This window comes from Carassius auratus, chromosome 41, assembly GCF_003368295.1.
Source record: "Carassius auratus strain Wakin chromosome 41, ASM336829v1, whole genome shotgun sequence".
Classification (NCBI taxonomy): Eukaryota; Metazoa; Chordata; class Actinopteri; order Cypriniformes; family Cyprinidae; genus Carassius; species Carassius auratus.
In genome coordinates this window covers 12,590,601-12,617,804 of record NC_039283.1, presented here as the reverse complement: position 1 = coordinate 12,617,804, position 27,204 = coordinate 12,590,601, and the positions used below count along the sequence as shown (strand labels likewise).

At 38.7% G+C, this 27,204-nt stretch overlaps 1 protein-coding gene across 2 annotated transcripts in view; it reads left to right on the top strand.

The window, feature by feature from the left end:
* The first annotated feature begins 11,828 nt into the window (after window positions 1-11,828).
* Window positions 11,829-27,204, top strand: part of LOC113060101 (anoctamin-10-like) — a 31,750-nt gene continuing 16,374 nt past the window's right edge. The window contains exons 1-12 of one of the 2 annotated variants that reach the window (XM_026228930.1): window positions 11,829-11,872; window positions 14,033-14,183; window positions 16,068-16,265; window positions 20,081-20,215; window positions 22,086-22,205; window positions 22,562-22,895; window positions 22,998-23,233; window positions 24,106-24,161; window positions 24,360-24,434; window positions 24,545-24,727; window positions 24,963-25,154; window positions 26,011-26,139. In XM_026228930.1, the coding sequence (XP_026084715.1) occupies window positions 14,045-14,183; window positions 16,068-16,265; window positions 20,081-20,215; window positions 22,086-22,205; window positions 22,562-22,895; window positions 22,998-23,233; window positions 24,106-24,161; window positions 24,360-24,434; window positions 24,545-24,727; window positions 24,963-25,154; window positions 26,011-26,139 (1,797 nt within the window). In that variant the 5' untranslated portion in view covers window positions 11,829-11,872; window positions 14,033-14,044. Of the gene's footprint in view, window positions 11,873-13,021; window positions 13,095-14,032; window positions 14,184-16,067; window positions 16,266-20,080; window positions 20,216-22,085; window positions 22,206-22,561; window positions 22,896-22,997; window positions 23,234-24,105; window positions 24,162-24,359; window positions 24,435-24,544; window positions 24,728-24,962; window positions 25,155-26,010; window positions 26,140-27,204 lie in introns of those variants that run through there. The other variant, XM_026228931.1, reaches the window with a different exon arrangement.

The window sequence follows — 27,204 nt, the reverse complement described above, 5'->3', positions numbered from 1 at the left end:
CAACTCTTAAATTCCTCTATAAGGATTAACGGTCTAACCTGCTCTCTACTCTCAGCTTTTTGAGACACGCACCAACGATCAAACAAAATTTCCTTTTCACGCGCAAACTCAACATAAGTCTGATTCGAAAGTTTAGTTTATTGTCTAAATCGCTGTCTATATGCTTCCGGGACTAACTCGTAGGCTTTTAACATAGCAGCTTTAACAATCGTATAATCAGCAGATTCTTCAATGGACAACGAAGCATAAACCTCCTGTGCCTGACCGGTTATCACGCATTTCAAGAGCAAAGACCAAACATTTTCAGGCCACTTTAATGAAGCTGCAACCCTCTCGAAATGACAAAAATACTTCTCAACGTCCTTCTCACAAAAAAGGAGGGACCATCCTCCGATTTCGGCCGACATCAAAATCATCAGAGGCAGCGTGAGCAGCCTTAGAGCTCATTTCTAACTCCATTCGTTTCAAAGCAAACTGATTATCAAGTTCACGCTTTCGCAGCTCTAATTTGGCATTCTCTAACTCCAATTCTTCTTTAACTGCCAACTCTCTCAATCGAATAGCATTCTCACTTACCGAAGGATCAGCCACTTCCTCCACAACACTAACGTTTTCTAATGGAATTTGTAAAACGCCTAACTCCACCAGACAGCCTTTAAGGACGTTTCGCAAAGTTTCCTTCAAAGTCTTAAACCTAGGAGCGATTTCGACTTTATAAGACTCTGCAATTTGCAATAACTGCTCTTTTGTGCACCATAAAAGCAGTTCTTCAGAAGGAGTCTCCCGAAATATATCAACTACCGAAGTCATTTCGACACACGTAGGCTATTCACCAAAAATAACGAAAATAATGGTTTCAACACAATTCAGAAAAATACTCATAAATGAAACCACTAAATCGTTTTCACAAATCCTAAACTTTACCTGTCAAAACTAAAGAAAACAGTGATTTTGGCCGCTACACGAAATTACCACGCATGATACAAATTAAGAATAAACTTCACTTACCGATTTAAATTTACAAAGTGAATAACCAAAAGCGATCTCACAACACACGCGTATTTACCCCATTTAACATTAAATTAATTCCCTAGTCTTCAGTGGCTTTAGGGGCTCGAGGCCACTTTAAACGCTAAAATCATGAACACCTGCACACCGATCCCATTAACAAGATCAGCTACCGGTGAACTGAAGCGTGCCTCCACTCCGAATAACCACTAAAAATAAAAAAGGCAAAATAACAAAGTGGCAGGTTCAAACCTACCCGACGACTACTGAATAAATAGGGCAAATACTCACCTGGGACGCTCGTAGTTACTCACAACCGAAAAGTAAATCAAACAAACACGACGAAAAACACGGCCATACACATTTTCTTTCCTCCCACACTAAACAGCTGAGAAAAGAAAAAAAAAAGAAAAACGACGGACGAGCCCCCAATTATGTTACAGCCACTGCTATAACACAAAAGAGGGATGACACAACGGCTCGATCAAAAGGGGAATTTATTAATAAAACGGAATATAACAACAAGTGGGAGAAATTAGACAGGAAAAATAAGAGGGATAAACACAAAAGAGAGCCCAGCTCCGACTCGGGACGGCCGCTCAAGTTCCGCCCCGAAGTGTGGGAACTTGACTTCCTTTAAGCTCACGTAAATAGTCCACAGGTGTAGAGGATCTGCTAAATCAGAACCATGGTAAATCACGCTTTTCCTGCCCCTAGATGGCAGGCAAATACATAAATATACATGCATGTAACAAGATGAGAGTGATATGTGTACTTTAGAAGAACGAGATGATGAAGAGTTTAAAGTAGTTATTAAATTTAAAGATGGAGGTGGAGTGGAAGGTGTAAATCCGGTTCGATTGACTGTGGCGTTAAAGAAAGCAGTTGGAGATATAAGTGCAGCAAGGGTTCTGAGAAATGGAAGTTTACTGATTAAGTGTAAAGATGTGGGTCAGAGAGATCGGGCTCTCAAGCTGGAAAGATTGGGGCAATTTCAGGTGGACAGGGTTGTAGTTGATCAGGGAAGGAATCAGTGGAGTAAGGGGGTGATTACAGGTATCCCGTTGTGTGTAGGGATGGAAGAGGTGAAATCTAATTTAAGAGGTGGTACTATAATGAGTGCACAAAGACTTCAAGCATCAAGAGAGGGGGCTAAGGTGGATAGCCAATCAGTTTTGCTGCAGTTTGAGGGTGAGGCTCTCCCAAAAAGAGTAACAATTGGATATATGAGTTACTTTGTCAGACCTTATGTTCCAAAACCGCTTAGATGCTATAATTGTCAGCGGTTTGGACATGTAGCAGCAATGTGCAAGGAAACTATTAGGTGTGCCAGATGTGGAGGAAATCATAATTATGGTCAGTGTGGGGAAGGTGTATCACCAAATTGTTTTAATTGTGGAGGTGCGCACAATGTGGCTTATGGTGGATGTGCAGTGATGAAGGAAACTCTGCAGGTGCAACAAGCAAGAGTGGGGCAGAAGGTATCATATGCAGAAGCAGTAAAAATGGTACGAAATCAGTCAGCAGGAAGTAGCAGTGGGGGTAGTGTGGAGAGTGAAACAAGTCAAGTAAAGGAGAATGAGGGGGAAATGATGATAGTCAATGTAAGGAAATTAGTGACGTTTATTGCCGGTGTGATTAATGGAACAGCAGAGGTAAAATCTAAGACCGAAAGGATACAGTTGATAGTTATGGCAGCAGTATGACATCTGGATATAACAGGACTGACATGGGAAATAGTGAGAGATGATCTCAAACAACAGTCTAGTCAGGAATCATGTGTTGGTTAATATTAATTATGTTTTTAATTATACAATGGAATGCCCGAAGCCTGATAGCAAATGGACAAGAGTTTAAATCTTTTATTGATGGAATGGTGGAAAATCCAGATGTTATTTGTATACAGGAAACGTGGCTTAGTCCAAATTTGGATTTTGTGATACAGGGATATGTGGGGGTTCGTCGAGATAGGAAAGAAGGTGGTGGGGGAGGGTGTATTACATTTATTAGACAGGGGCTTCCATATAGGATTCTGGGACTGGGAAAGGAGTTAAGAGTATGTGGTGGTGGAAGTGTGGATAGGGATGGACAGTATAGCAATAATTAACTTTTACAATCCATGTAGGAAATTGGACTTAAATTCAATAGAGGGGGTTGAGGGACAGGATATACGAAAGGTAGTATGGTGTGGGGACTTTAACGCTCATAGCCCACTTTGGGGTGGGAAGAAGTTGGATAGAAATGGTCAGGTCATAGAGGAGTTGTTGGATTTAAAAGGGCTGGTGTGTCTTAATGATGGTAGAGGAACAAGAATTGATATGGTATCTGGAAATGAGTCGGCGTTAGATCTTACAATTACGTCTAATGATATAGGAAGATTATGTGAATGGGAGGTATGGGAGGAATCAACTGTAGGAAGTGATCATTTTCCTATATTATGTTCTATTCAAATGAGGACGAAAAGATGGTCTGAAGAGGGAGGAAGGAGATGGATGTTTGGTAAGGCAAGTTGGGCAAAATTTAAGGAGCTTTGTGAGGAAAGGTTAGACGAGGAGGTTAGAGAAATGGATATTAACAGAGAATACAGTAGTTTCCAGGAAATTATTAAAGGGGTGGCAGATGAAACTATTCCTAAGAGCTCTGGAATAAGGAGAAGGAAAGCAGTTCCGTGGTGGACAGAGAAATGTGGAGAAGTAGTAAGAAATAGGAATAGGGCTTTTAGGCAGTTGAGACGGACGCATAATTTTGAGCATTTCATTTAATATAAAAGAGCTCAAGCATTAGTAAGAAAGACTATTCGACAGTCTAAGAGAGATTATTGGCGTCAGTTCTGCAGCTCAATGGGTAGAATGACACCTGTCGGAGAAGTGTGGGCGATGATAAAGAGGATGGGTGGGGAAAGGAGGGAATGGGTTTACCCTGTAATGGTGAGTGGGGAGGAGAAAGCTGTGACGGATAAGGCGAAGGCAGAGATGATGGCAAAAGCTTTTGTAGTAATACATAGCTCTGATAATCTGGAGGGAGAATGGAAGAAAGGAAGGGAAAGGACATTGAGGACATTGAGGACATATCCTGGGGTCTTAGGAAAAAGAGAGGAAGTGGATGATGCATTGAGTGCACCATTTTCTAAGGCAGAGATGGAGAGAGCAATTAAACGGGCAGGGATGACAGCACCAGGAGGAGATTAACTGTGTTATGCTATTGTGACTTTTATGGGTGAGATTGCGTTAGGAAGACTGCTTAGATTATATAATAGAGTATGGGAGGAAGGACAACTTCCAAAAAGTTGGAAGGAAGCAATTGTAGTTCCTATTAGGAAACCAGGGCAGGATCCTGCAAAACCTAATAGTTACAGACCAATTGCGCTGACATCCCATATAGGTAAAATTATGGAATGTATGGTAACAGACAGACTGGTCTATTTTTTGGAGAAAAGAGAATTAATTGATTCTTATCAAAGTGGATTCAGGAAGGGAAGAGGAACAATGGATCCAATAATGTGCCTGGAAGATGAAATAAGGAAATCCCAGGTTAATAGGGAATCAGTGGTGGCAGTCTTCCTTGAAGTTGAGAAAGCGTATGATATGATGTGGAAAGAGGGGATGTTGATTAAATTACATCTTTTGGGAATAGGAGGGAGGGCATTTAACTGGGTAAAGGATTTCCTGTACGAACGCTCTATTCGGGTGAGAATTGGGAAAGAATTATCTGGTAGTTATATGGTAGAAAATGGAACACCTCAGGGTAGTGTTATCAGCCCACTGCTCTTTATCATTATGATAAATGATGTATTTTCAGATGTAGGGCCTGGGATTGGAAGATCGCTGTTTGCAGATGATGGGGCCTTGTGGAAGAGGGGAAGAAACATAAAATACACAGTAAGTAAGGTTCAGGAAGCAATAGAACAGGCAGAACGTTGGTCAATGAGATGGGGTTTTAGATTTTCAAAGGAAAAATCTCAAGTGGTTTTCTTTACAAGGAAAAAGATAGGGGAGGAAATTAATCTTAAGTTATATGGACATGTTCTGGAGAAAGTAGAGTCCTTTAGGTTTTTGGGAATGGTTTTTGATGCTAGGTTAACATGGGCAGGTCACATAGAGAAAGTTTTAGTAAAGTGTAAAAAGTATTAAATGTGATGAGGTGTCTGACAGGAGTGGACTGGGGGGCGAGCAGGCAATCACTGAGGGAGATATATGTTTCACTGATTAAGTCTGTTATAGATTATGGTTGTATAGCATATAGAGATGCAGCAAAAACTACACTGGCTAAACTGGAAGTAATACAAACTCAAGCACTTAGGATATGCAGTGGGGCTTTTCGGACATCACCTGCAGTGGCGTTGCAAGTAGAGATGGATGAGATGCCTTTGCATTTAAGGAGGGAACAGTTGGCAGCTAACTATTGGGCAAACCTACAAGGACATAATAGGTCCCACCCAACTAGAGTAGTAATGCAGGTGTGCTGGGAGCACGAAAGGGTTAAAAGTCAGAGTTTTGGATGGGTATGTGATGCTATTGGAAAAGACTTGGGGTTAGAGGGTATAGAATTTAGTCCAACAGTTCCGTTGCCTGTCTGTTACGATGAATGACTCGACTTGGGATCCATTTGCCAGCTTTTATTAGAACACTCGTAGTCGTACAGGCGAAGGGTCAGGATCAGCAAACACAGTGTAACAGGAATATCAGAATCGTAGTCAATACCAAGCAGTGGGTCGGGGTAACAAGCAAGTATCACAGTCCGTATAACAATCAGGGTTCAAAGGTAGGCAGCAAAGGTTGGCAACTGGGAAAACAAGACAGGATAAAACGCTCAGAAAAGTTAGCCGTGGCAGTAACAAGACCTCGCAATGAGGTGATGCAAAGGTCTGGCTTATATGGCAGTCTCTGATAGGGAACACCTGGCCGGTTGATCAGTCCAAGGTATGGGGCTATTGGGTAATGTAGTCAGTATCAGTGTACGTGAGTGTTTGGATGCCTGTAAGTGTCAGTATTCGGGTGATGGTGCCCTCTGCTGGCCACTGGAGGGACTCACGGGGTTCGTATCCGTGACAGAGCCCCCTCCCTGCGAACGCCTCCTGGCGTGAGGTGGAGGACGACGTCGGGGTCTACCTCGAGGTCGAGGGGCCGGTTTCTCTGGATGTTCTCTATGAAAATCTGTGGTTAAGTTGGGATCAAGAATGTCCTCGGCATTGACCCAGGAACGTTCCTCTGGACCGTACCCCTCCCAGTCAACCAAGTATTGGAGGACTCGTCCCCGACGTCTCGAATCAAGCAGCTCTCGCACCTGATAGGTCTCCTCGCTCTCCACCTGAACCGGTTGGGGACTTTGCTCACGGGATCTCCCCTCGCCCTCCTCCTCAGGGGCAGCAGCGGGCTTGAGCAATGACATGTGGAAAGTGGGAGAAATACGATATGTGTTAGGCAAAGCAAGGCGGAATGAAACAGGTGTGATTTGTTGTGTGATTTTGAATGGACCCACGTACCTTGGACTTAATTTTCGGCATGGCAATTTCATCTGAAGGTCTCTGGTGGACAGCCAGACCCATTGACCAGGTTGGAAAGTGTGTCCAGGGCGTCGACGACGGTCGGCCTGGAGAAAACGAGACCAGTCCTCTTGATGGGAGCTGCAGTAGGAGCGGAGGAACCGAGTGAGCTCCTGGTTGAGGCGTTCCACTTGACCGTTGGCCTCGGGGTGATAACCAGACATGAGACTTACATTGACCCCTAGAGCTTGAAAGAAATCCTTCCATAAACGAGAGGTGAATTGAGGGCCTCTATCCGAAACGATGTCGTCAGGTATGCCGTAAAACCTAAACACCCAGTGGGGAGTTTGGGTAGAGGAATGAGGCGACATGCTTTGGAGAATCGATCGATGATTGTGAGTATGACCGTGTTACCCCTGGGATAGGGGTAAGTCTGTGATGAAGTCTATGGCAAGGTGTGACCAGGGTCGTTGAGGGATAGGAAGAGGTTGAAGGAGTCCAGCTGGTAGTTGACAAGGGGTTTTGTGCATGTTACACGTCTGACAGTTCTGAATGAATTTAATAGTGTCGGGGTTGATTGTTTCCCACCAGAAGCGGTTCTTGAGGAGATGGAGTGTGGCTGTGATGCCGGGGTGACCAGAGGCAGGAAGACAGTGGATATGATCCAGGACTTGATCACGGTAGGGGGCAGGTACGTTGGTTTTATCCGGTGGACAGGCGGCTGGTGGTGCTTCTTGTGAATTGTGTTGTTCTATTAGAGTCATTATATCCCACTGGATGGGAGCAACCACCACATGGAAGGGCAAGATGCGTTCAGGGGTTGAGATGGAGGGGTCGTCATCATGGATACGTGACAAAGCATCGGCTTTAGTATTCTTGGAACCTGGGCGATATGTGACATTGAACTGAAACCGGGAGAAGAACAAGGACCATCTGGCTTGGCGTGGGTTGAGTCTTTTGGCAGAGCGTAGGCATTCCAGATTTTTATGATCCGTAAAGACGGTGAAAGGATGAATAGCCCCTTCGAGCCAATGTCTCCACTCTTCAAACGCTGCTTTCATGGCTAACAGTTCTCTGTCTCCCACATCATAATTCCTCTCCGCCGGGTTGAGCTTGCGGGAGTAGAAAGCACAGGGATGAAGTTTCTCCTGAGGGCCTGGTCGCTGTGAGAGAACGGCCCCAATGCCAGTATTGGATGCGTCAACTTCGACTAAGAAGGGGAGAGAAGGGTCAGGGTGATGCAGGATAGGAGCGGTGACAAAGCGTTCCTTTAATTCCTTAAAGGCTTGACGGGGGGCCTCGGACCAGGTGAGACGATGTGTACCTTTTTTGATCATAGAAGTGAGAGGACTGACGACTGTACTGAAATTTCTGATGAAACGTCTGTAGAAATTGGCAAACCCCAGGAACCGTTGTAGCTCCTTGAGAGTCTGAGGCTCTGGCCACTTGAGTACAGCAGAGACCTTACTGTCATCCATGGCAACTCCCTCCGGACTGATGACATAACCCAGGAAGGTAGTGGATGTAGTGTGAAACTCACACTTCTCGGCTTTGGCGTACAGTTGATGTTCGATGAGGCGCTGTAGCACAGTTCTGACGTGTTGAATATGATCCTGTAGGGTATTGGAGTAGATAAGGATATCGTCAATGTAGACCACAACAAACTTGTTCAGCATGTCCCTGAAGACATCATTAATGAAAGCCTGGAAGATGGACGGACTATTGACCAGTCCAAACGGCATAACCCGGTATTCATAGTGCCCGTTGGTTGTAGAAAAGGCCGTTTTCCATTCGTCACCCTCTCTGATGCGAATCAGGTTGTAAGCACAGCGTAAGTCAAGTTTGGTGTAGTATAGGGCAGTGCGAAGTTGTTCTAATGCAGCTGGAACCGGGGGAAGGGGATAACGGTACTTCACCGTGATCTCGTTGAGACCACGGTAATCAATGCAGGGTCTCAGACTGCCGTCTTTCTTCTTGACGAAGAAGAAACCAGCGGATGCAGGGGAAGTGGAAGGACGTATGAAGCCTTTTTCCAACTCTTCCTTGATGTATTTAGTCATGGCTTCGGATTCTGGGAGTGACAGTGGAAACACACGACCTTTGGGTGGATTGTGACCTGGTAGGAGATCAACAGCACAGTCATGGGTTCGATGAGGTGGTAATGTGTTTGCTTGGGTTTTGCTGAATGCTGCCTTGAGATCGTGATACTCCGCTGGTAGATTGGGAACCTCGGATGACTCCTCGTTAATCACCAACGAGTGCACTGGGAGAGGAGAAATGGTAGATAGACATTTTGTTTGACATTTAGTGCTCCACTTTAATATCTGACCTTCCCTCCATGATACTAGTGGATCGTGCAGTCTCAGCCATGGTAGTCCCAGAATTATGGGTGTATTAGACGTGGGCAGAACGTAGAACTGAATGACCTCCTGGTGCAGTAAACTGGTTGTCATGGATAGACTTTGAGTAAGATGAGTGATGATACCAGTTCCCAGGGGACGACCATCTATGGTAGCTACAGACAGAGAGTTAGCACAGGGTATTAATGATACTTTGTTTGTTCTTGCAAACTCAGCTGACATGAAGTTCCCAGCCGCTCCAGAATCCAGTAAAGCAAATGTGGTCACTTGAACGTTGTTAATGGTTAGTTTCAGGGGTACAATCACACAGTTTACAGGATGGAGAGAGTGTAAGGATTCACTCACCAATTTGGACGAGACAGATGAGGGACGTGAAGGACAGCTGGCTCGTTGATGACCTGGGGATCCACAATACAGACATAGACGATTTGCCAAGCGACGATTCTTTTCTTCAAATGAGAGATGATAGGAACTAACTTGCATAGGTTCAGGGTCTTCAACAGACTGAGCTGCTTTAATGGCAGTGCTGACACGAGAACGGGGTTTACGTGAACGTTGCAGATTGTCAATTGCTATTGTCAGTTCGATGAAATCGTTCAAACTTTTCCCTTCATCTCGACATGCCAGTTCAGCTTGTAATTCATGACTTAAACCTTTCCGAAACAGAACTTTTAAGGTGTCACTCACCCAGGTCGTTTGTGCTGCCAGTGTGCGGAAGTTCATAGCATACTCAGCAGCTGAAGATTTCCCTTGAGAGAGCTCTAGCAAGCGTTCACCAGCGCTCTTTCCCTCCTTGGGATGATCGAAAACCTCACGGAAGCGTGTGAGGAAATCGTTGAAGGAGGAGAAAGATGACCCATCCGTGCGCCATACAGCGGTAATCCAGTCAAGAGCCCTTCCGGTTAACAAAGAGCAAACAAAGGCAATCTTACCGTTGTCAGTGGAATAGAGCATGAGTTGTTGTTCCACAAACAGCGAACATTGAAGTAAGAAGCCTTTACATTTATTAGGGTCACCGTCGAATTTCTCAGGAAACGCCAGTCGTGGGTTAATCTGAGAGGGCGTGGGAACCGCATGTGTAATGGCGGCCGCTGGTGGCGCGGGTGTTGTGACAACAGGACTGTGGAGATTCTGAATAGCTTTCACCAATTCCTCCGTGACGGCGGTAAGACGATTTAACTGTTGCTGATTAGCAGCGATTTGACTTGCCTGAGCTGCCAGGTTGGTGCAGAGATGTTCATATGCTGCTGGATTTTGTCCTAGCGAGGTCTTCTGTAACGATGAATGACTCGACTTGGGATCCATTTGCCAGCTTTTATTAGAACACTCGTAGTCGTACAGGCGAAGGGTCAGGATCAGCAAACACAGTGTAACAGGAATATCAGAATCGTAGTCAATACCAAGCAGTGGGTCGGGGTAACAAGCAAGTATCACAGTCCGTATAACAATCAGGGTTCAAAGGTAGGCAGCAAAGGTTCATAGATCGATAAACAACAAAGGTTGGCAACTGGGAAAACAAGACAGGGTAAAACGCTCAGAAAAGTTAGCCGTGGCAGTAACAAGACCTCGCAATGAGGTGATGCAAAGGTCTGGCTTATATGGCAGTCTCTGATAGGGAACACCTGGCTGGTTGATCAGTCCAAGGTATGGGGCTATTGGGTAATGTAGTCAGTATCAGTGTACGTGAGTGTTTGGATGCCTGTAAGTGTCAGTATTCGGGTGAGGGTGCCCTCTGCTGGCCACTGGAGGGACTCATGGGGTTCGTATCCGTGACACTGTCAGACCACCATGGTTGTTTGTGGAACCTATAGTGGATTTGCAGTTATTAAATAGAAACTTAAAGAGTAGAGTAGAGGTGGATTTATGTAGAGTTTTTTGTGAACATCTGAACGAGGAGTTTAATGGGTATCTGGATATTTACACACATGGGTCTAAAGATCCTAAGTCTGGGCAAACAGGGGCTGCATTTGGAATACCAAAAATGGGAGTTAAGGTACAGAAGAGACTGTCTGATCAAATATCTGTATTTACAGTGGAATTGATGGGTATCTGGTTGGATCTACAGTGGGTAGAAGAAACAAGACCGGATAAAGTTGTCATTTGTTCAGACTCTAGTGCAGTACTAAAGTGTTTGCAATCATTTAAGTCAAAATCAAGACTAGACATAGTATATGAGGTACTAGAATGTTACACAAGTATTTCTCAGTTGGGGGTGAAGGTAAAATTTACATGGGTACCAGCTCATGTTGGTGTTAAAGGAAATGAAATGGCAGATGGTTTGGCAAAACAAGCCAGTAAAAGAGAAGATGTGGAAATATCAATCTTAATGAGTAAAACAGAAGCTAAAACAAAAATCTGGATGGAAATTATGAAAAAGTGGCAGAGTGGTTGGGATAGAGAGGAGAAAGGGAGACATTTATACAGAATACAACAGAAGGCTGGGACAGAGAGGATCACTGGAAGGAGTCGAAGGGAATAAATAATTTTCACTAGGTTAAGGATTGGACATTGTGGGTTGAATAAGTGCTTACATATTTTAGGTAAGCATGTAACAGGAAGATATGAATTTTGTGACAGTATGGAATCTGTTGAACATGTGGTACTTGAATGCCAAAAATATGATCGAGAAAGGATAAAGATGAAAGAAAGCATAAGGAATTTGGGGGTGCAAGGGAATTTACTTAAGGAACTTCTGGGATTAACTTCAAATGCTATCAGTACTCATTTATTTACCTTCCTTAAGGACACAGGGATAGCAAATAGAATATAGAAGACAAATTTGGAATTTTTTTATTTATTTTTTTATTATTATTAATTAAAGGGTGGGGGAAGAGAGTTGGAAGTCTCCATTTTAGTTTTAGTTTCTCTTTGTCTAGCTCCGGTTCACACTCCAGTACAGTAGGTGGCGGTAATGCACCATTGAAGTTGGATGCCAACCGCCGTTAAACATCAAGGAAGAAGAAGAAGAAGAAGGACTGACTTCTGTTTCGCTTTGCGGACAGCTGATCGCACGTGCTACACTGTGAGTAGACGTAGTTTACATGTCAGAGGGGTTTCAGGCCTGATATACGGCTTGTATCTTTAATGTTATACTTTACAAACGTTTAAGCTTTGCAAAGGGGTAACAAGAGTGGCATTTGTGCGTTATTTGACCGTATACATGAAAATGGGATCACATATAGCCTGTCTTTGTATGTTACCTTGACGAGCATGCGTGTTTAGCTCCGGCCAATAATACTTCATTGAAGTCAAACCACGTTGACTGGCATTCAGCCAGGGCAACCAAAGAAATGTGAAATGCAATGAAAAAATGAAATGCGTTTTTTTTTAGACATGTCCACAAACTCTGGGTTGCTCTTGGAGGTTTAGTTTTACAGAGATCTGTTTTACAGAGATTTCAGATAAAAGCTTTTATTGCCACACATTTTCATGCAATGTGGAATGATACTTGTCTGGTGTTTTCTTTTTCTTTTTTTTCTCTCTCTGTCCAGAATTGCATGTTTAAGAATGCATGCATAATGCACACACGTTTTGTACCTTTTATGGTAACTTTCAATTCACTTACATTGTTTTTATACTGAACCAATAATATTTCCTACCTATTAACCCTAACCTTTAACCCTAAATCTAACCCCTCGCGGAAAGCTTTTTGCATTTTTAGATTAATTAAAACATCAAACATAATCAAACATAATAGTACACACCTTCATTAGTGGCTTCTTGACTTGTTTCTTATAATTCATATAGAAAATAAATCATTCTTACATCAACTAGAATATATTTTTGCTCATTCCTCCATTAAGATCTCCTTTAACTGTATGATATTGGAGGGTTTTCTTTCATGTATGGCCCATCACAACATTCAGTTGAATTGAGGTCTGGACTTTGACTTGGCCATTCCAGACTTTTCCATTTCTTTCATCTGACCCCTTCTTCTGTGGATTCTCTCAATCTTCCCAAGCATTGCTTGGTGTAATGTACAATTCAAGTTTACCAGCCCCTGAAGCAACAAAAAAACTTACTGAAGCATCTTGATATCTGCTCTTGGTGTGCTTTTGGTGGACAGGTTACAGATTAAGTGGTTTGAAACCCTCCATTTGTAGAATTTTTTTTCTTTTCTTAATGCAGTGGAAAGGTAGATAGCCTGGAAATGCCTGTAAGTCCCCTTCCAAACTTACCTTTAACCTTCCTTCTGAGTCCGAAGGTTGCCATTTACTTGTTTGTTCAAATCAGACCAGTTGAAGGTATTTCTCTATCTTTTCTCTTTACTAATGTTATATTATTACTATTGTTCTGCTGTTAAGCTTGATTTTAATATTAGCCTTGCTCTTGATCTAAAGTATTAATATCATCAATGTTAAATTAGGAGTATACCAATTTCTTCCATAAAATTGACGTTTCAGTTTTTTTACATTATTTTTTTATTTTTTACTTTTTTAAAATAATTTTTTAACATTTATTTATGAAAATGGATACACAGTAATGATCAAAATGTTGGTGTCAGTAAGACATTTTGATGTGTTAGTTTCTGTTTTGCCAATTTTGGCAAATATGAATTCTCAGCAGCCATTAGTTCAGTCTTCAGTGTCACATGATCCTTCATAAATCATTATAACATGCTGATTTGGTGCTAAATAAATATTTTATATTATTATCAGTGTTGAAAACAGCTTTTCTGCTTATTTTTTTGCTTGACTTTATTTTATTTGTTTGTTTCTTTTTTGTAGCAGTGCAAAAGCTACTTTTGATGAATTGAATACATTGTAAATAATTGTAAATTTCTTAAAAATCAAAATACTGATCCTTTTGAATGGTATTATATATTGGAAGATTAAGTCATATTATACAGTGAATTTTATACTGTATGATATGTCTTTATCATCAAGCAGTAAACAATATGTGACATTGACATTTTTGACAAGCCATGAATTTTATTCTAACCTATTAGTAAGAATTACCTATTGCATGAGTCTTCTGAATAACAGGAAAACATTTTCATAAGCATTTATAGATGCAAATAAGACTCTTCACAGTGTTAATTGTGTGGTGTAACTTGTGGTGTTTCATCTGCTCTGAAGGAAACTCTCACCCTGTATCTTCTGTATCTGAATCTTGAGGAGAGTGGTATGTTTTATTTATACATTTTATGCCCCTTGCCTCTTTTCATCTGTGTGTAACACAGGGACCAGGAAAAATGCAACTAGGTTTGTCGGTTTCTGACAGTGATGTCTCTTCGTTCACCCCTCTGGTGGTCCTGGAGCTTGCTGATGACACTAAAGCAGAGGCCATCACTTGGTTTCTAAGCAGGATCAGAGACAAGCAGCACAATGGAGGTGAGACCCCTGGCTTGTAACATCTAGGGATAGAGGTCGACAGGAACTGAACAATTTCCGCAATATCTACTTGTCTTCTAAAGTTGTCTGTTTGAAATCTTTTTCTTTTTTTTAGGGTTTTTTTCTGTGAACCCTATCCTTCACAGATGTCAGGGACATGAAATCAAATTCTGCCTATAGAGGACAAACCAATGCAAAGTTACTTTATACATATTGCTTGCACAGATAAAAAGGGGCAACTCTGTGTCATATTAACTGCTCGGTGCTCTATTTGTTAATTAAAATAGTCTGACACTACAATGTTAAATGGTTACTAGTTCTGTAATTAATTTTTATTGAACTTAAAATATAAAGCTGTCATAAAAGATAAGAACTGCTGTATTATTTCAACACTAGAGACTATTAACATGAGTTGTTATTATCTGAAGCTGTTTTATATGAAAATTAAGAACATATGATGGTTCTATGTAAAAGGTAACAAAACAGGAAGATCGGATAAGACCATGGTATAAAGAATTACAGTAGGGTTGTTATAAATGCATGAATTAATTTTTTATGCGTCATTTTTATAAGTCTTAAAAAGGAAAGTGTCAATTCAAGTATGGAAATTATTCTCAATTGATAGTAGCCATTTTTTAACAAGTGAGCTAATTTACTTTCCAAGACAAAGCTCAGAGTCAAAGATAACTTCTATTTTCTATTGATTTTTTTGCATGTGACTTAATATAAGTAAGATAAGTATGTAAGATAAGTAAAATAAGATTGTGTAGTAACTGGCTAAAGAGTTTCTAGGACCAAAGATAATCACCTCAGTTTTCTCATCGTTAAGCTGGAGGAAATTATTTGTCATCCAGCATTTACTATCCTCAAAACAGTCCATAAGAAGCTGCAGATAATGTCTAGATTTTAATGGATTGCATAGCTGAGAATCATCAGCATAGAAATTAAAATAAATGTTTATATTTCATAAATATATTACTGAATAGAAGCATGTTCAGATTAAAGAGTAATGGCCCCAAAATTGACCCCTTGAGGAACCCCACAGTAGAGCGAAACAGATGATGAGAGAAAATTGCCAAAAGCCACTGAGAATGTCCTGTATTTAAGATATGACTCAAACCACAGTAATGCCGAATCCGTAATGCCTACCCAATGTTCAAGGTGAGACAAAAGGATATTGTGAATTACCAAGTCAAAAGCGGCACTCAGATCCCGTAAAATCAAAACTGCATTTACACCAGAATCAACCACAAGTAACAAATCATTCATCATCACATTTAACAAAGCTAAAGACCTCTTAACACTAGCTTGCTCTTTTCTTTTTCTATTCTATTCGTTTTCTTTTTATTATATTATTTAAAACCCCTTGCTATGTGTACTGTGTTAAGCCAACTGAGACTTTTTATAGCACTTGTATATCATTGCTCTTTTGTTGATTTTGATTGCATTCCATTTGGATAAAAGCATCTGCTAAGTGTCTAAATGTAAATGTAATATAAAGCTGTTTCAGTGCTGTGATGAGGTTAAATTAGATTTCCACTAAACATGCTTGTGTACTATAAATATGGTCGGCTCCAAGATGAATTGCTTGTATTTTTCCTTATTTGTAAGGATATTTATAAATATGAATGTAAATGTGTCAAGGTCAAAAAGTCTCCTAAAATATCAAATAATCTTTCTTTTGCCTGATTATAATGCAAGTATAATAATGTTTACAAATTAATCATTTTTAGAGTCCTTGATTTTTCGTTAAGAGGTTTTTAAAACCAAATGAAACCAACATAAATGCAAATAGTACATTTTTAAGAACCCATTTAGTATTATGATATTGCCTGAATATTTTTATTTTTATTTTATTATTATAAAATGTGATTCTCTTTACAGGAGCAGAATTGTTGGTGGATCAGCTCCTGTTTCCAGCTCAGGATGGACAGAAGTCTAATCCAAATGTCTTTGTGGTGGGCTCCACATTGCAGAGGCTCTTAAAAGGAGCTGAGGATGTAGGGTTATTTAAGGAATTTCAAGATGGGATAATGCGAGGGTTCACTTATGCCAACAGAGAAAGCTTCAAAGACTTTTATGGTGAGATTTAGCTATAACCAAAATGAGAAGTCTGTTATATTTTGTTATTTCAAATGCATTAGTTCATTATAAAGGCTGTTTATAGGACTAGGTAGAAACGAGATATTGATTCTTTAAAAATACTAGCATATTGGCTATTTATTAATACTTATGAAGCACATATCATGCCTTCGTCTGCATGCTCATATTTTAGATCCCTTAATCGTACCCCATTCCTAAACTTGACAACTTCCTTACTAACTATTAATACTGTAAGCAGCAACTTTGGAGTTTATTAATTAAAGGGGTCATATGATGCGATTTAAATTTTCTTTTCTCTTTGGAGTGTTACAAGCTTTTTGTGAATATATAAGATCCCTAAAGTTGAAAGAACTAAAGTATCAAACCCAAAGAGATATTCTTGTCCACACCCTCCATTAGGGCTGGACAATAATTTAATATCAATATGTATCGCGATATAATTTTTTCAATAACCGTGATATTATTTTTTTTTACACATTTCCGATATTTCAATATTTCCCATACATTGATTTATTTGTGGCATTTTACTTCATTGATTAAACATGAGCACATCACGTTTCAAAATGAAAACACATTGCGGGTGTTTTATATGAATGTATATCTGAAGGGAACTGACTGAATTCAGAAAAGTTTCAATGGCATTTTCCATTTCATTTCTGGAGAAACCTGCGGTTCCACCGCTCTCACAGCGCCAGACAATCAATTTGCATTTTCAAGTCCGTCCCAGCAACGTGTTTTTTTATTTTATTATTTTTTGTTTTTCTGCTTCAACTCCGAGTATTTTTTGTACTCTCTATACTGCTAAAGCACATTTTTTTCAATCTATAAGAAAAATCAGTTTACAATACCAGTCAGAAGTTTTTGAACTGTAAGATTTTTAAAGGTTTTAAAAAGTTTTTATTTTTTTTATTTTTTAAGAATTCTTCACCAGGCCTGCATTTATTTGATCCAAAGTGCAGCTAAAATAGTTACATTTTGAAATATTTTTACTATTTAAAATAACTGCTTTATTTTAAACTGTAGTTTATTCCTGAGATCAAAGCTGATGTGAGACAGTGTTTCAAGACAATCATTCTAATATACCGATTTGCTGATTGTCAGTATTTAAAACAGTTGAGTAAAAAAAAAAAAAAAAAAAAAACAGGATTCTTTGAATAGAAAGATCTAAAGAGGAGAATTTATCTGAAATAAAAAGCTTTTGTAACATTATACACTATTCCATTCAAAAGCTTTGAGTCAGTATGATTTCTTTCTTTTTTTTTTTAAAAATTTTCAGGGAAAGAAATTATAGAAAATTTTATTTAGCAAAGATGCTTTACATTGATCAAATGTGATGAAAACTACATTTATAATGTTACAAAATATTTATATTTCAGATAAATGCTGTTCTTTTTGAGTTCTACTCAGCTGTTTTCAAAATAATAATAAATTATGTTTAAGAATAGCAAATCAGAATATAAGAATGATTCCTGAAGGATCATGTTTTTGAAATAATGATGCTAAAAATATAGCTTTGAAATCACCAGATTAAATTACATGTTAAAATATTTCCAAATAGAAAACAGTTATTTTAAATAGTAAACATATTTCAAAATGTTATTGTTATTGCTGTATTTTGGATCAAATAAATGCAGGCTTGGTGAGCAGAAGATAATTGTTTTAAAACCATAAAATATCTTACCGTTCAAAAACTTTGGACTGGTACTGTATATTTGCCTTTAGTTTGAAGTTAAAGATATTAATATTAATTAGGTGAGTCTGAGACGATTATTTGACAGTGATTTCAATTTTTTATTTTTTTTTTATGAGGTGTCATAGACTTGGCAAATTCAGTTTTTACGAGGCGTCTTTAATAGTGTTATCTATTGGAATTATATCGTCTCGTACCGAAATTAAGAAATATTTCGTGACAAAAACTTTGGCCATATCGTCCAGCCCTACCCTCCATAAATGCCTTGTTATAACATGCCCTCACATGTCTACATCCAGTGTTGGGTATAGTTACTTTGGAAAGTAGTTAGTTAAGTTACAACGTTACTATCAATTAAAAGTAATCAGTTATGATACAGCGTTACCCATTCATAAAAGTAACGCGTTAGAGTACTCATGCGTTACCAAAAATTAAAAGCCGTTTGCAGTGGCTCACACATGACAGACAGAGCCCCTGGCCCCTTTAAATGCACCTAGAAGTCGTGACTCCCGACAATGAATAACGTCATTCATCCGACTAAATTAACACTGCAGGATAACAATAACAGGAAAGACAGTCAGCAATCGGCTATTCCACATGGCGTTTTATTTATTTATTATCACAGAACATATTATTAATCAAAATTCGCACCTAACGTTACAGCCCGGGTAGCCTAGGCTACTGTATATTATGAGCACCACAAGATAACTCCTGATTTTTCTTTAACTTTAAATATTGCAGTTATCAAAGTACAAGTATGCTTACTTGTAAACACAACCTTAAACAGGCTTGCAGATTTAAATCCATTTAGAAATGATGAACAACCAGCCAGCCAACGATCTAACAGAAATTAACAGCTGCCTGTCAAACAAAAATGATAACAAACCGAATTAAATCCTTCACTGCCACACAGGCAAATGACAAATCGCTTAATAGCCGAACTAATTATTATTAAAATGTCACTCACAGTCACAAGCCTAAATTCGCTGTAACACAGTCCTCTTACATTTACTCTTCAAAGTAGTGATTAAAACGTAGCAGAAGCAGATTTTCGAAACGTTTGTCCGACAGTCGATTTCTTTTTCGTTGACAAATTGAAAATAATGTGCGTACTTGTACTTCCATAAACCAAACGCTGTCCTCTCTGCCATCTTGCCGGGAGTTCGAAAAAAAAACCCACACACACACACAGGGTCAGGCGCAGGGCACAGACGTATCACAGCCATTGACTTTACGATCACAGAGCTTCGGCTCCGCTGATACTGTACATCCGCAGGTGGCACAGTAGACCTAAGCATACTGTTTGACAAAAAGCAGGCTGCAGTCGGGATTTTCCTTTCCTTAAAATAACGGATTACTTTTAAAAAAAAATAACGAAGTTACTGATTACTTACGCACGAAACTAACGCGTTAAGTTACACATTTCAGGAAAAAAGTAATTAGAGTACTCTAACGCGTTACTTTGTAACGCGTTACCCACAACACTGTCTACATCACAGAAGATTTGCATAATGCCACCCAAATGTTCACGCAAAGATTGAAGGCGTAACTTTTATTTCTCGCTGTTGCTGCCGGTGTCATGTTGTGGAGATGCTGTTTCATTGTGAAAGCTAAAATACTTTGTTTGGCCTTCCAAAAGAAGACACAACTAGAAATCAGTGGTTAAGTTGTATTCACAACAACGTTCCAGAACTGTTCAACCAAAACATTTAAATGTGTGAAATGTGAGGACTGTTTCCTGATCCTGAGAGAGAAGACTACAATGCCATCTGTCCAATCAGAGCAAACCTCGCTTTTCAGACCGATGAGCTTTGTAAAAAATGATGCGTTTCAGAAAGGCGGGACATAGAGGAGAAACAATAATGTACAGTATATGGAAAATAATGTTCTTTTTGAACCTTAAATCACACAAACACATTTCATAACACCAAATGCCAACAAATAATGTTCTTTGTATCAACATCATATGACCCCTCTAATAGTGAGAATTGGCCCCCAAACTTACGTGTGACTGTTAGAAAAAATAGGGATACAGTATTAGGATATAGTACAGTAACTGCATTTGTCCAGGTTGTTCTATAATACTGTTGCATTGTGCTCATAGGAGATGGTGAAGGATTTCTCAGTGATGCCGAGTGTCAATACATCATCAAACATGAGTTAGACACACTTAGGGCTAAGAATGAAGAGCATGTTCCTGGATACCCTAAGGTTAAACTCTACCCTGGAAAATCTGTTGGTAAGTATGTCTATCACCAGCTGCATTAGATAAATACAGTTAGCCGTTGTAAAAATTTTCCAGATAGTTTTCATTTTGCCTCTTTGATGCTTTCAACATTTTTCTGTTTGTTTGTTTCTTAAAGTCAACATAAAATAAAACATGACCCCATTTACAAACCCGATTCCAAAAAAGTTGGGACACTGTACAAATTTTGAGTAAAAAAGGAATGGAATAATTTACAAATCTCATAAACGTATATTTTATTCACAATAGAATATAGATAACATATCAGATGTTGAAAGTGAGATATTTTGAAATGTCATGCCAAGTATTGGCTCATTTTGGATTCCATGAGAGCTACACATTCCAAAAAAGCTGGGACAGGTAGCAATAATAGGCCGGAAAAGTTAAATGTACATATAAGGAACAGCTGGAGGACCAATTTGCAACTTATTAGGTCAATTGGCAACATGATTGGGTATAAAAAGAGCCTCTCAGAGTGGCAGTTTCTCTCAGAAGTCTAGATGGGCAGTGTATCACCAATTTCGCCAATGCTGCGGTGAAAAATAGTGGAGCAATATCAGTAAGTAGTTTCTCAGAGAAAAATTGCAAAGAGTTTGAAGTTCTCATCATCTACAGTGCATATAATTTCATCCAAAGATTCAGTGAATCTGGAACAATCTCTGTGCATAAGGGTCAAGGCCGGAAAACCATACTGGATACCCGTGATCTTTGGGCCCTTAGACGGCACTGCATCACATACAGGAATGCTACTGTAATGGAAATAACAACATTGGCTCAGGAATACTTCCAAAAAACATTGTTGGTGAACACAATCCACCTTGCCATTTCACCGTTGCCGGCTAAAACTCTATAGGTCAAGTGGCAAAGTGGAAAACTGTTCTGTGGTCAGACGAATCAAAATTTGAAGTTCTTTTTGGAAAACTGGGATGCCATGTCATTCAGACTAAAGACAATGACAACCCAAGTTGTTATCAGTGCTCAGTTCAGAAGCCTGCATCTCTGATGGTATGGGGTTGCATGAGTGCGTGTGGCATGGGCAGCTTACACATCTGTACCAACTTTTTTGAGATGTGTTGATGCCATGAAATTTAAAATTAACTTTATTTTTTCCCTAAATATTATACATTTTCTCACTTTAATCATTTGATATGTCCTCTATGTTGGATTCTGAATCAAATATTGAAATTTGAAACTTCCACATCATTGCATTCTGTTTGTATTCACAATTTGTACAGTGTCCCAACTTTTTTGGAATCGGGTTTGTACATGTTCTGGGTGTCATTCATCTGTGTTTCTTTTACATCCTCATAATCATTAATCAAAATTTAATAAACTTAAAACCAGTGCTGATAACCAATGGTCACATTTCTGTGTGCTAAAATATTATTGGTGCAAATGTTTTTGATTACTTGGTTATTTTTTACTTTAATCAAACATGAAATTTAGAAATGGAATGCAGTGAGGGAATATTAGTATTGTTATCTTTTTAATGCACTTTTAAAAATAATGTTAAAATAAGCTAGTAGTACAGTATTTGGCAGGTCACGTGATCTCAACATTGTGGTTTATTCTGACACTGCCCTTGTAGAATAAAACATCGTTTTAAAACAGCTGATATAATTTCATTTTAGAGAACACACTTTTGAATATGTGTCAATATTATATCAGCATTAAACTGTCTTGAAGGAGCAACTTTACAAAACTTATAGTGGTGAACAGTTGAAAGTAGATTCAAAACATTACCATTAAGATTGTCTTATTTGCTGTTTAACTAAAATAATGCTTTAGTATTTTTTTTTGTTTTCACAATGCCTTTTTCATTTTTGAAGATTAAGTTACATTTTGATGGTAAACTCTTTTCCAGTGCGGAGGTTGCAGTCTAAAGGTATCCTAGTCCAGTATTTTCCTCTCCATAACAAAGAATACCTTAAAAGGCTCTCGTTCTCATGGTACAAAAAGATCAAATTGTCCTTCCAGCCACTAGGTGAGTCACTCTGTCTGTGTGCGCTGGCAGCATGAACTTTATACCCAACTCCATCCTTTATTATCAGTTTTCTGATATAACTTACTGTGAAAAGAATTTCACAAGAATTTTGGTTATATAAGTACAGCTGAATGTCATATTTGGTGGGTGTGTGTGATATTATGGCTGTTCTCTTTAATTATTGTGGGAATTCAGAGTGGTGTTGATTGCTCATTTAATTCAAGTGTAAATTTGTACTTGCACCACCTTAAAACAGTACTCCAGCTCAAAGTTGAACATTTAACACACACATTGAAATCACAGTGCACTGTGCAATAATAATCGAAGATGTTCCGTTTGTGTCCTTCCTGATGTAGATGACATTAGACATTATTTTGGTGAGGGTCTGGCGCTCTACTTTGGATTTCTGGAATATTTCACCTTTGCCTTGGTGCCCATGGCCCTCATTGGGATCTCTTACTACCTCTTTGACTGGGAGGACTACGACAAGTATGTGCTGTTTGCTGTCTTGAACCTGGTTTGGTCTACCGTATTCTTGGAATTGTGGAAGAGATGCAGCTCGACGTTAGCATACGAGTGGGGAACTCTGAGCCGCAAAAAAGCATTTGAAGAACCGAGGGCTGGATTCCATGGAGTTCTGGGGTTTAATCCAGTCACGGGCCGAGAGGAACCAGTCTACCCTAGCTTAAAGTACCAAGTTTTGAAATGTGCTGCGTTTTGTAAAAAATAAAATAAGCATTATAAATATGGTAAATGTTTTCGATGCTCACAGTGTTTGTTTTCCCACGACAGGCGGCAGTTAAGGATATATTTGGTGTCGGTTCCGTTTGTTCTGCTATGCCTGTATCTGTCCTTTTACGTGATGATGGTTTACTTTGACATGGAGAACTGGGCCATAAGCATATACAATGAAAATCCAAACTTTGCGAACGGCATTCTGCTGTTTGTACCTAGTATCATCTATGCTGTGGTCATCGAGATCATGAACTTACTGTATCGCTATGCGGCAGAGTTTCTCACAAACTGGGGTGAGCCTGAAATTATTCTTGTCTTTTCATTCCCCGTTCTTCTTTCAATAACAGTTAGCTTTAAACTGAAGGCAGTTTCTGCCTCAATCAAAAGAATAAAAGAAAAGAAAAAAAGGGTTATTGTGAGATGATTACAACTTGAGATTGCAATTGTAATTACAAGATATGAAATCACATTGTGAGATAAAGTCACTATATTAGAATATAATATCATATAGCAAGATATAAAGTCGCATTGTAAGATTTAAAGTCACTGTTGGGATAAATAAAGTATCAATTGAAAGTTAAAAAAATTAAAGATAGAGAGAGAAATACAATTTTAATTGTGAGATATAAAGTAAATTATATATTTTTTTTTTTTAACTCGGAACCCTGGATGCATTTTTACCAGGAACATCACTTAAAACTAAGTCTAAATCAGTGATTCTCAACATTTGCAATAGCACCTTAGTGTCCAATTATTGTATTTTTTATTTTTTATATATTAAGCTGTTTTTTGGACTTTTAATTTATATATTGAATTAACATTTAATTAACCACTGTTTAATTTGTGATTCCACAAGTTGTGTTTTGTTTTCAAGAACCGTATGTTGTTCAGTAAAAAAAAAAAAAAAAAAAATATATATATATATATATATTATTTCAGTTTATATTTAGATCTTATTGATTTCAATTTTAGTTTTAATTTTTTATTTAAAGTATATTATTTTTTTTTTTATACTATTAATAATTTATTATTTAAATACCTTTGCCTCCTAGTTGAGAATCACTGGTCTAAATCATTTTTTCTGTGTGCTATTTCACATCAGTTCTTTCCAGATATTACCATCCAACATGGAAGTAAATCGCATTTCTTGTATTTTGTTTTTCAGAAAACCATAGACTGGAGTCATCATTTCAAAATCACCTTGTGCTCAAGGTTTTGGTGGTATGCTTTCAATTTTTAAATTGTGATTTCCATGCACGAGTCTCTGTATCATTGCATTTAACAGTTTATAAACAGTTGGAATACTAGTGGAACTGCAGTGGTCGAAAATGTGGGAACCCTAGCATTATTCAAATTATGCAAATTTCTGAAGTGAAAATGCAGTTTTAATTATTGTTTTTTTTGTTTGTTTGTTTCCAGTTTAACTTTGTAAACTGCTTTGCCTCTCTCTTCTATATTGCCTTTGTCATGCAAGATATGGTGCTTTTGAGACAGGTCAGTATTTCACACAAAACTCGGCTGCTTAAAAAAGTTACAAATCAAGTGTAATTGAATGACTTGTTTATAACCAACCAAGTTACTTGTCGCTGTGTGTGGATCATCAGAGTTTGGCCACGCTGCTCATCACCTCTCAAATCCTGAATCAAGTGATGGAGGCCTTTCTGCCATACTGGCTACAGAGGAGGAGGAACAAGAAAGTCCATAAGAGGATGAGGAGAGTGATGGGTGATAAAGAGCTCCCCCTGCTGGAACAAGTTCAGCTGGAGACTGAAATGAACACCTATCTGGTAGGTTTGAGTAACTGTGATCAGCTGGGTGCCTTGAGCTGTGAAAACTATGTAATTACCAAAAATATAATTTTGTGTACAAGCACATAGGATATACGCTCTTTTGAAGTCCACTTCAAATGTTAGTCAAAGTTTCTACTTGCACCAAAAATCACAATTCTAAATTTGACATGACCATTTTTATTCCTTTCTGACCTTTAAAACTGAATCTCTCTGAAATAACTTTGGTCATCAGGGCACATTTGACGACTACCTGGAGCAGTTCCTGCTGTTCGGCTATGTGAGTCTGTTCTCCTGTGTGTATCCGCTGGCTGCTGTGTTGGTGGTGCTGAACAACATCACTGAGGTTTATTCTGACGCCTTCAAGATGTGCCGTGTTTTCAAGCGTCCCTTCTCAGAACCAGCAGCGAACATCGGGGTGTGGCAGGTGAGAAAACCTCATGAGAAAGTCGCACATCCAGAAGAGCTGATAACTGACTGTACTTTAAAGAAAGCTGAAGAGACATAAAAATGTACACAAATCATGCACTTGAGTTAAAGGGCAAATACTCCAATACAAATAGAAGTACTACTTTAATATTCTACATGAGTAAATGGTTCAAAGGTACTTGTTTTAAATGTACTGAAGTATCAAATGTAGAATTGCATAATTTATTTATTATCCTGTATGTTCATCCGATTACCTATGAGTCAGAACTAGCCCGGACAAGTTATAAGGAAGATTAGTGGATTAGCAGACATTATGCATAACCAAAAAAACAACCACACTAATCTCTCTTATACATCTGATATCCACTTACATGTACAGTATGTGAAAAATAATTTGAAGCTTTTATAGTTAAGACTAAATGTCTTTTTAAGAAACATGTAGTCAAGTATTTCCCAACATCTAAATGGCACTATATATTTACAAACCAGTGTTATTTCAGTATTATTTTTGTACTTTTGTAGTATTTAATATTTTGACTTTTTATTTTATTTTATTTTTTCCGTAGCATTGTTATGTGCCTTTGTCATTTTATTTTATTATTATTATTATTTTTATATTTCTACTTCTAAGGTTTTTATCATTTTAATACCCTTTAATACCTTTTGCATTTAAGTATTTCATCTCAACTTTTACATTTAAGTATTTCATTTCATTTTTATATTGGATTAAAATTGTATTTCAATTAGTTTTATTTAATAATAATAATAATAATAATAATAATAATAATAATAATAATAATAATAATAACACTTACACGCATACAGAAACAAAACTGGTCTTTTTCTTCTTCCAGTTGGCATTTGAGACAATGAGCATTATCGCCGTGGTGACCAACTGTGCTTTGATTGGTTTGTCTTCACAAGTGAAAGCACACTTCCCTGAATCAGAGTCTCAGATGATCCTCATTGTGGTGGCTATAGAGGTACTGTAACATATTCTCCTGTCCTTACACCATGATAACCTATAACCCCCTTTTGCAATGGCCCAAATGGTCCATAAGATGGCATCAGCGGGTTGTTTTTCTTCTGCATGTGAGCATATGAGTGTCAAAGGGTGCTAAACTTGGCCACCATCCCGTTGGTTTGGATAATGCAGAAAAAATAATGTATTAGACTTTGTAAGTTTCTGTAACAGAAGAATCCAGATCCCCATAGCTGTGGAGCTTCAGTCCATGGTTCACTAAAGGAGAGGTTTTGCTCCTAGCCTCAAGAGACCTACTCAAAATAACTGACCCAAAGCATGGGGAGAAACACGCACAAACACACTAGAGACTTGTGTTTTTTGGGGAAGAGAAAATAGAACTCCTGAAATTCTGTGTGGGGATCTGGGGAGGAATTCATTGTGCCATGTCTTGTTTTCTGCTAATTAAACTTCGCAGTAATCACTGGAGTTGTAATTAGGCCATACTGATCCGTGCACAGCATCAGAGTACCATGACAGAATCTTAAATAAAACTCAAAACCACTAGTGTTGTGGGAATAGAAGTCTTTACAAACCTCAAAAGCAAATGCCTGTATGTAGTCATTCAGATCTGTGTGTGGCTGTGTTTCGTTCTGCAACATTAAATCAAGTAAACTTAATCCAAATTGACCGAAGTCAGAGAAGATATGCATGTCAAATCAAAAGCAAACAGCAGTGCTGTCACCTCATATAAGCAGTATTTGAAGTTCTAGTTCAGATTGATTGGATTGAGGTTGGCTGCTCCTGCGGGTTGGTGTGAATTGATTTGTTTAGGGCTGGTTCAGCTGGAGTATGGGTATGCTGGCTACACTGGAACAGCTGCTGTCAGCTCGGTTCACGGCAGGTCAGCGCACTGCTCCAAATCAACTTAGTTTGTGGGTGAGTGTCTGGCTACGGTGTATCTGTGAGGGTCATGGCCCTCATCAACATTCGATAGCTCAGATGGTAGACCAGAGGATGTTACATTAGGACAATTGTGTAATCCTTTAGGCTAAATGTTAGTATAGTTTTTTTTGCTTTTTCTGAA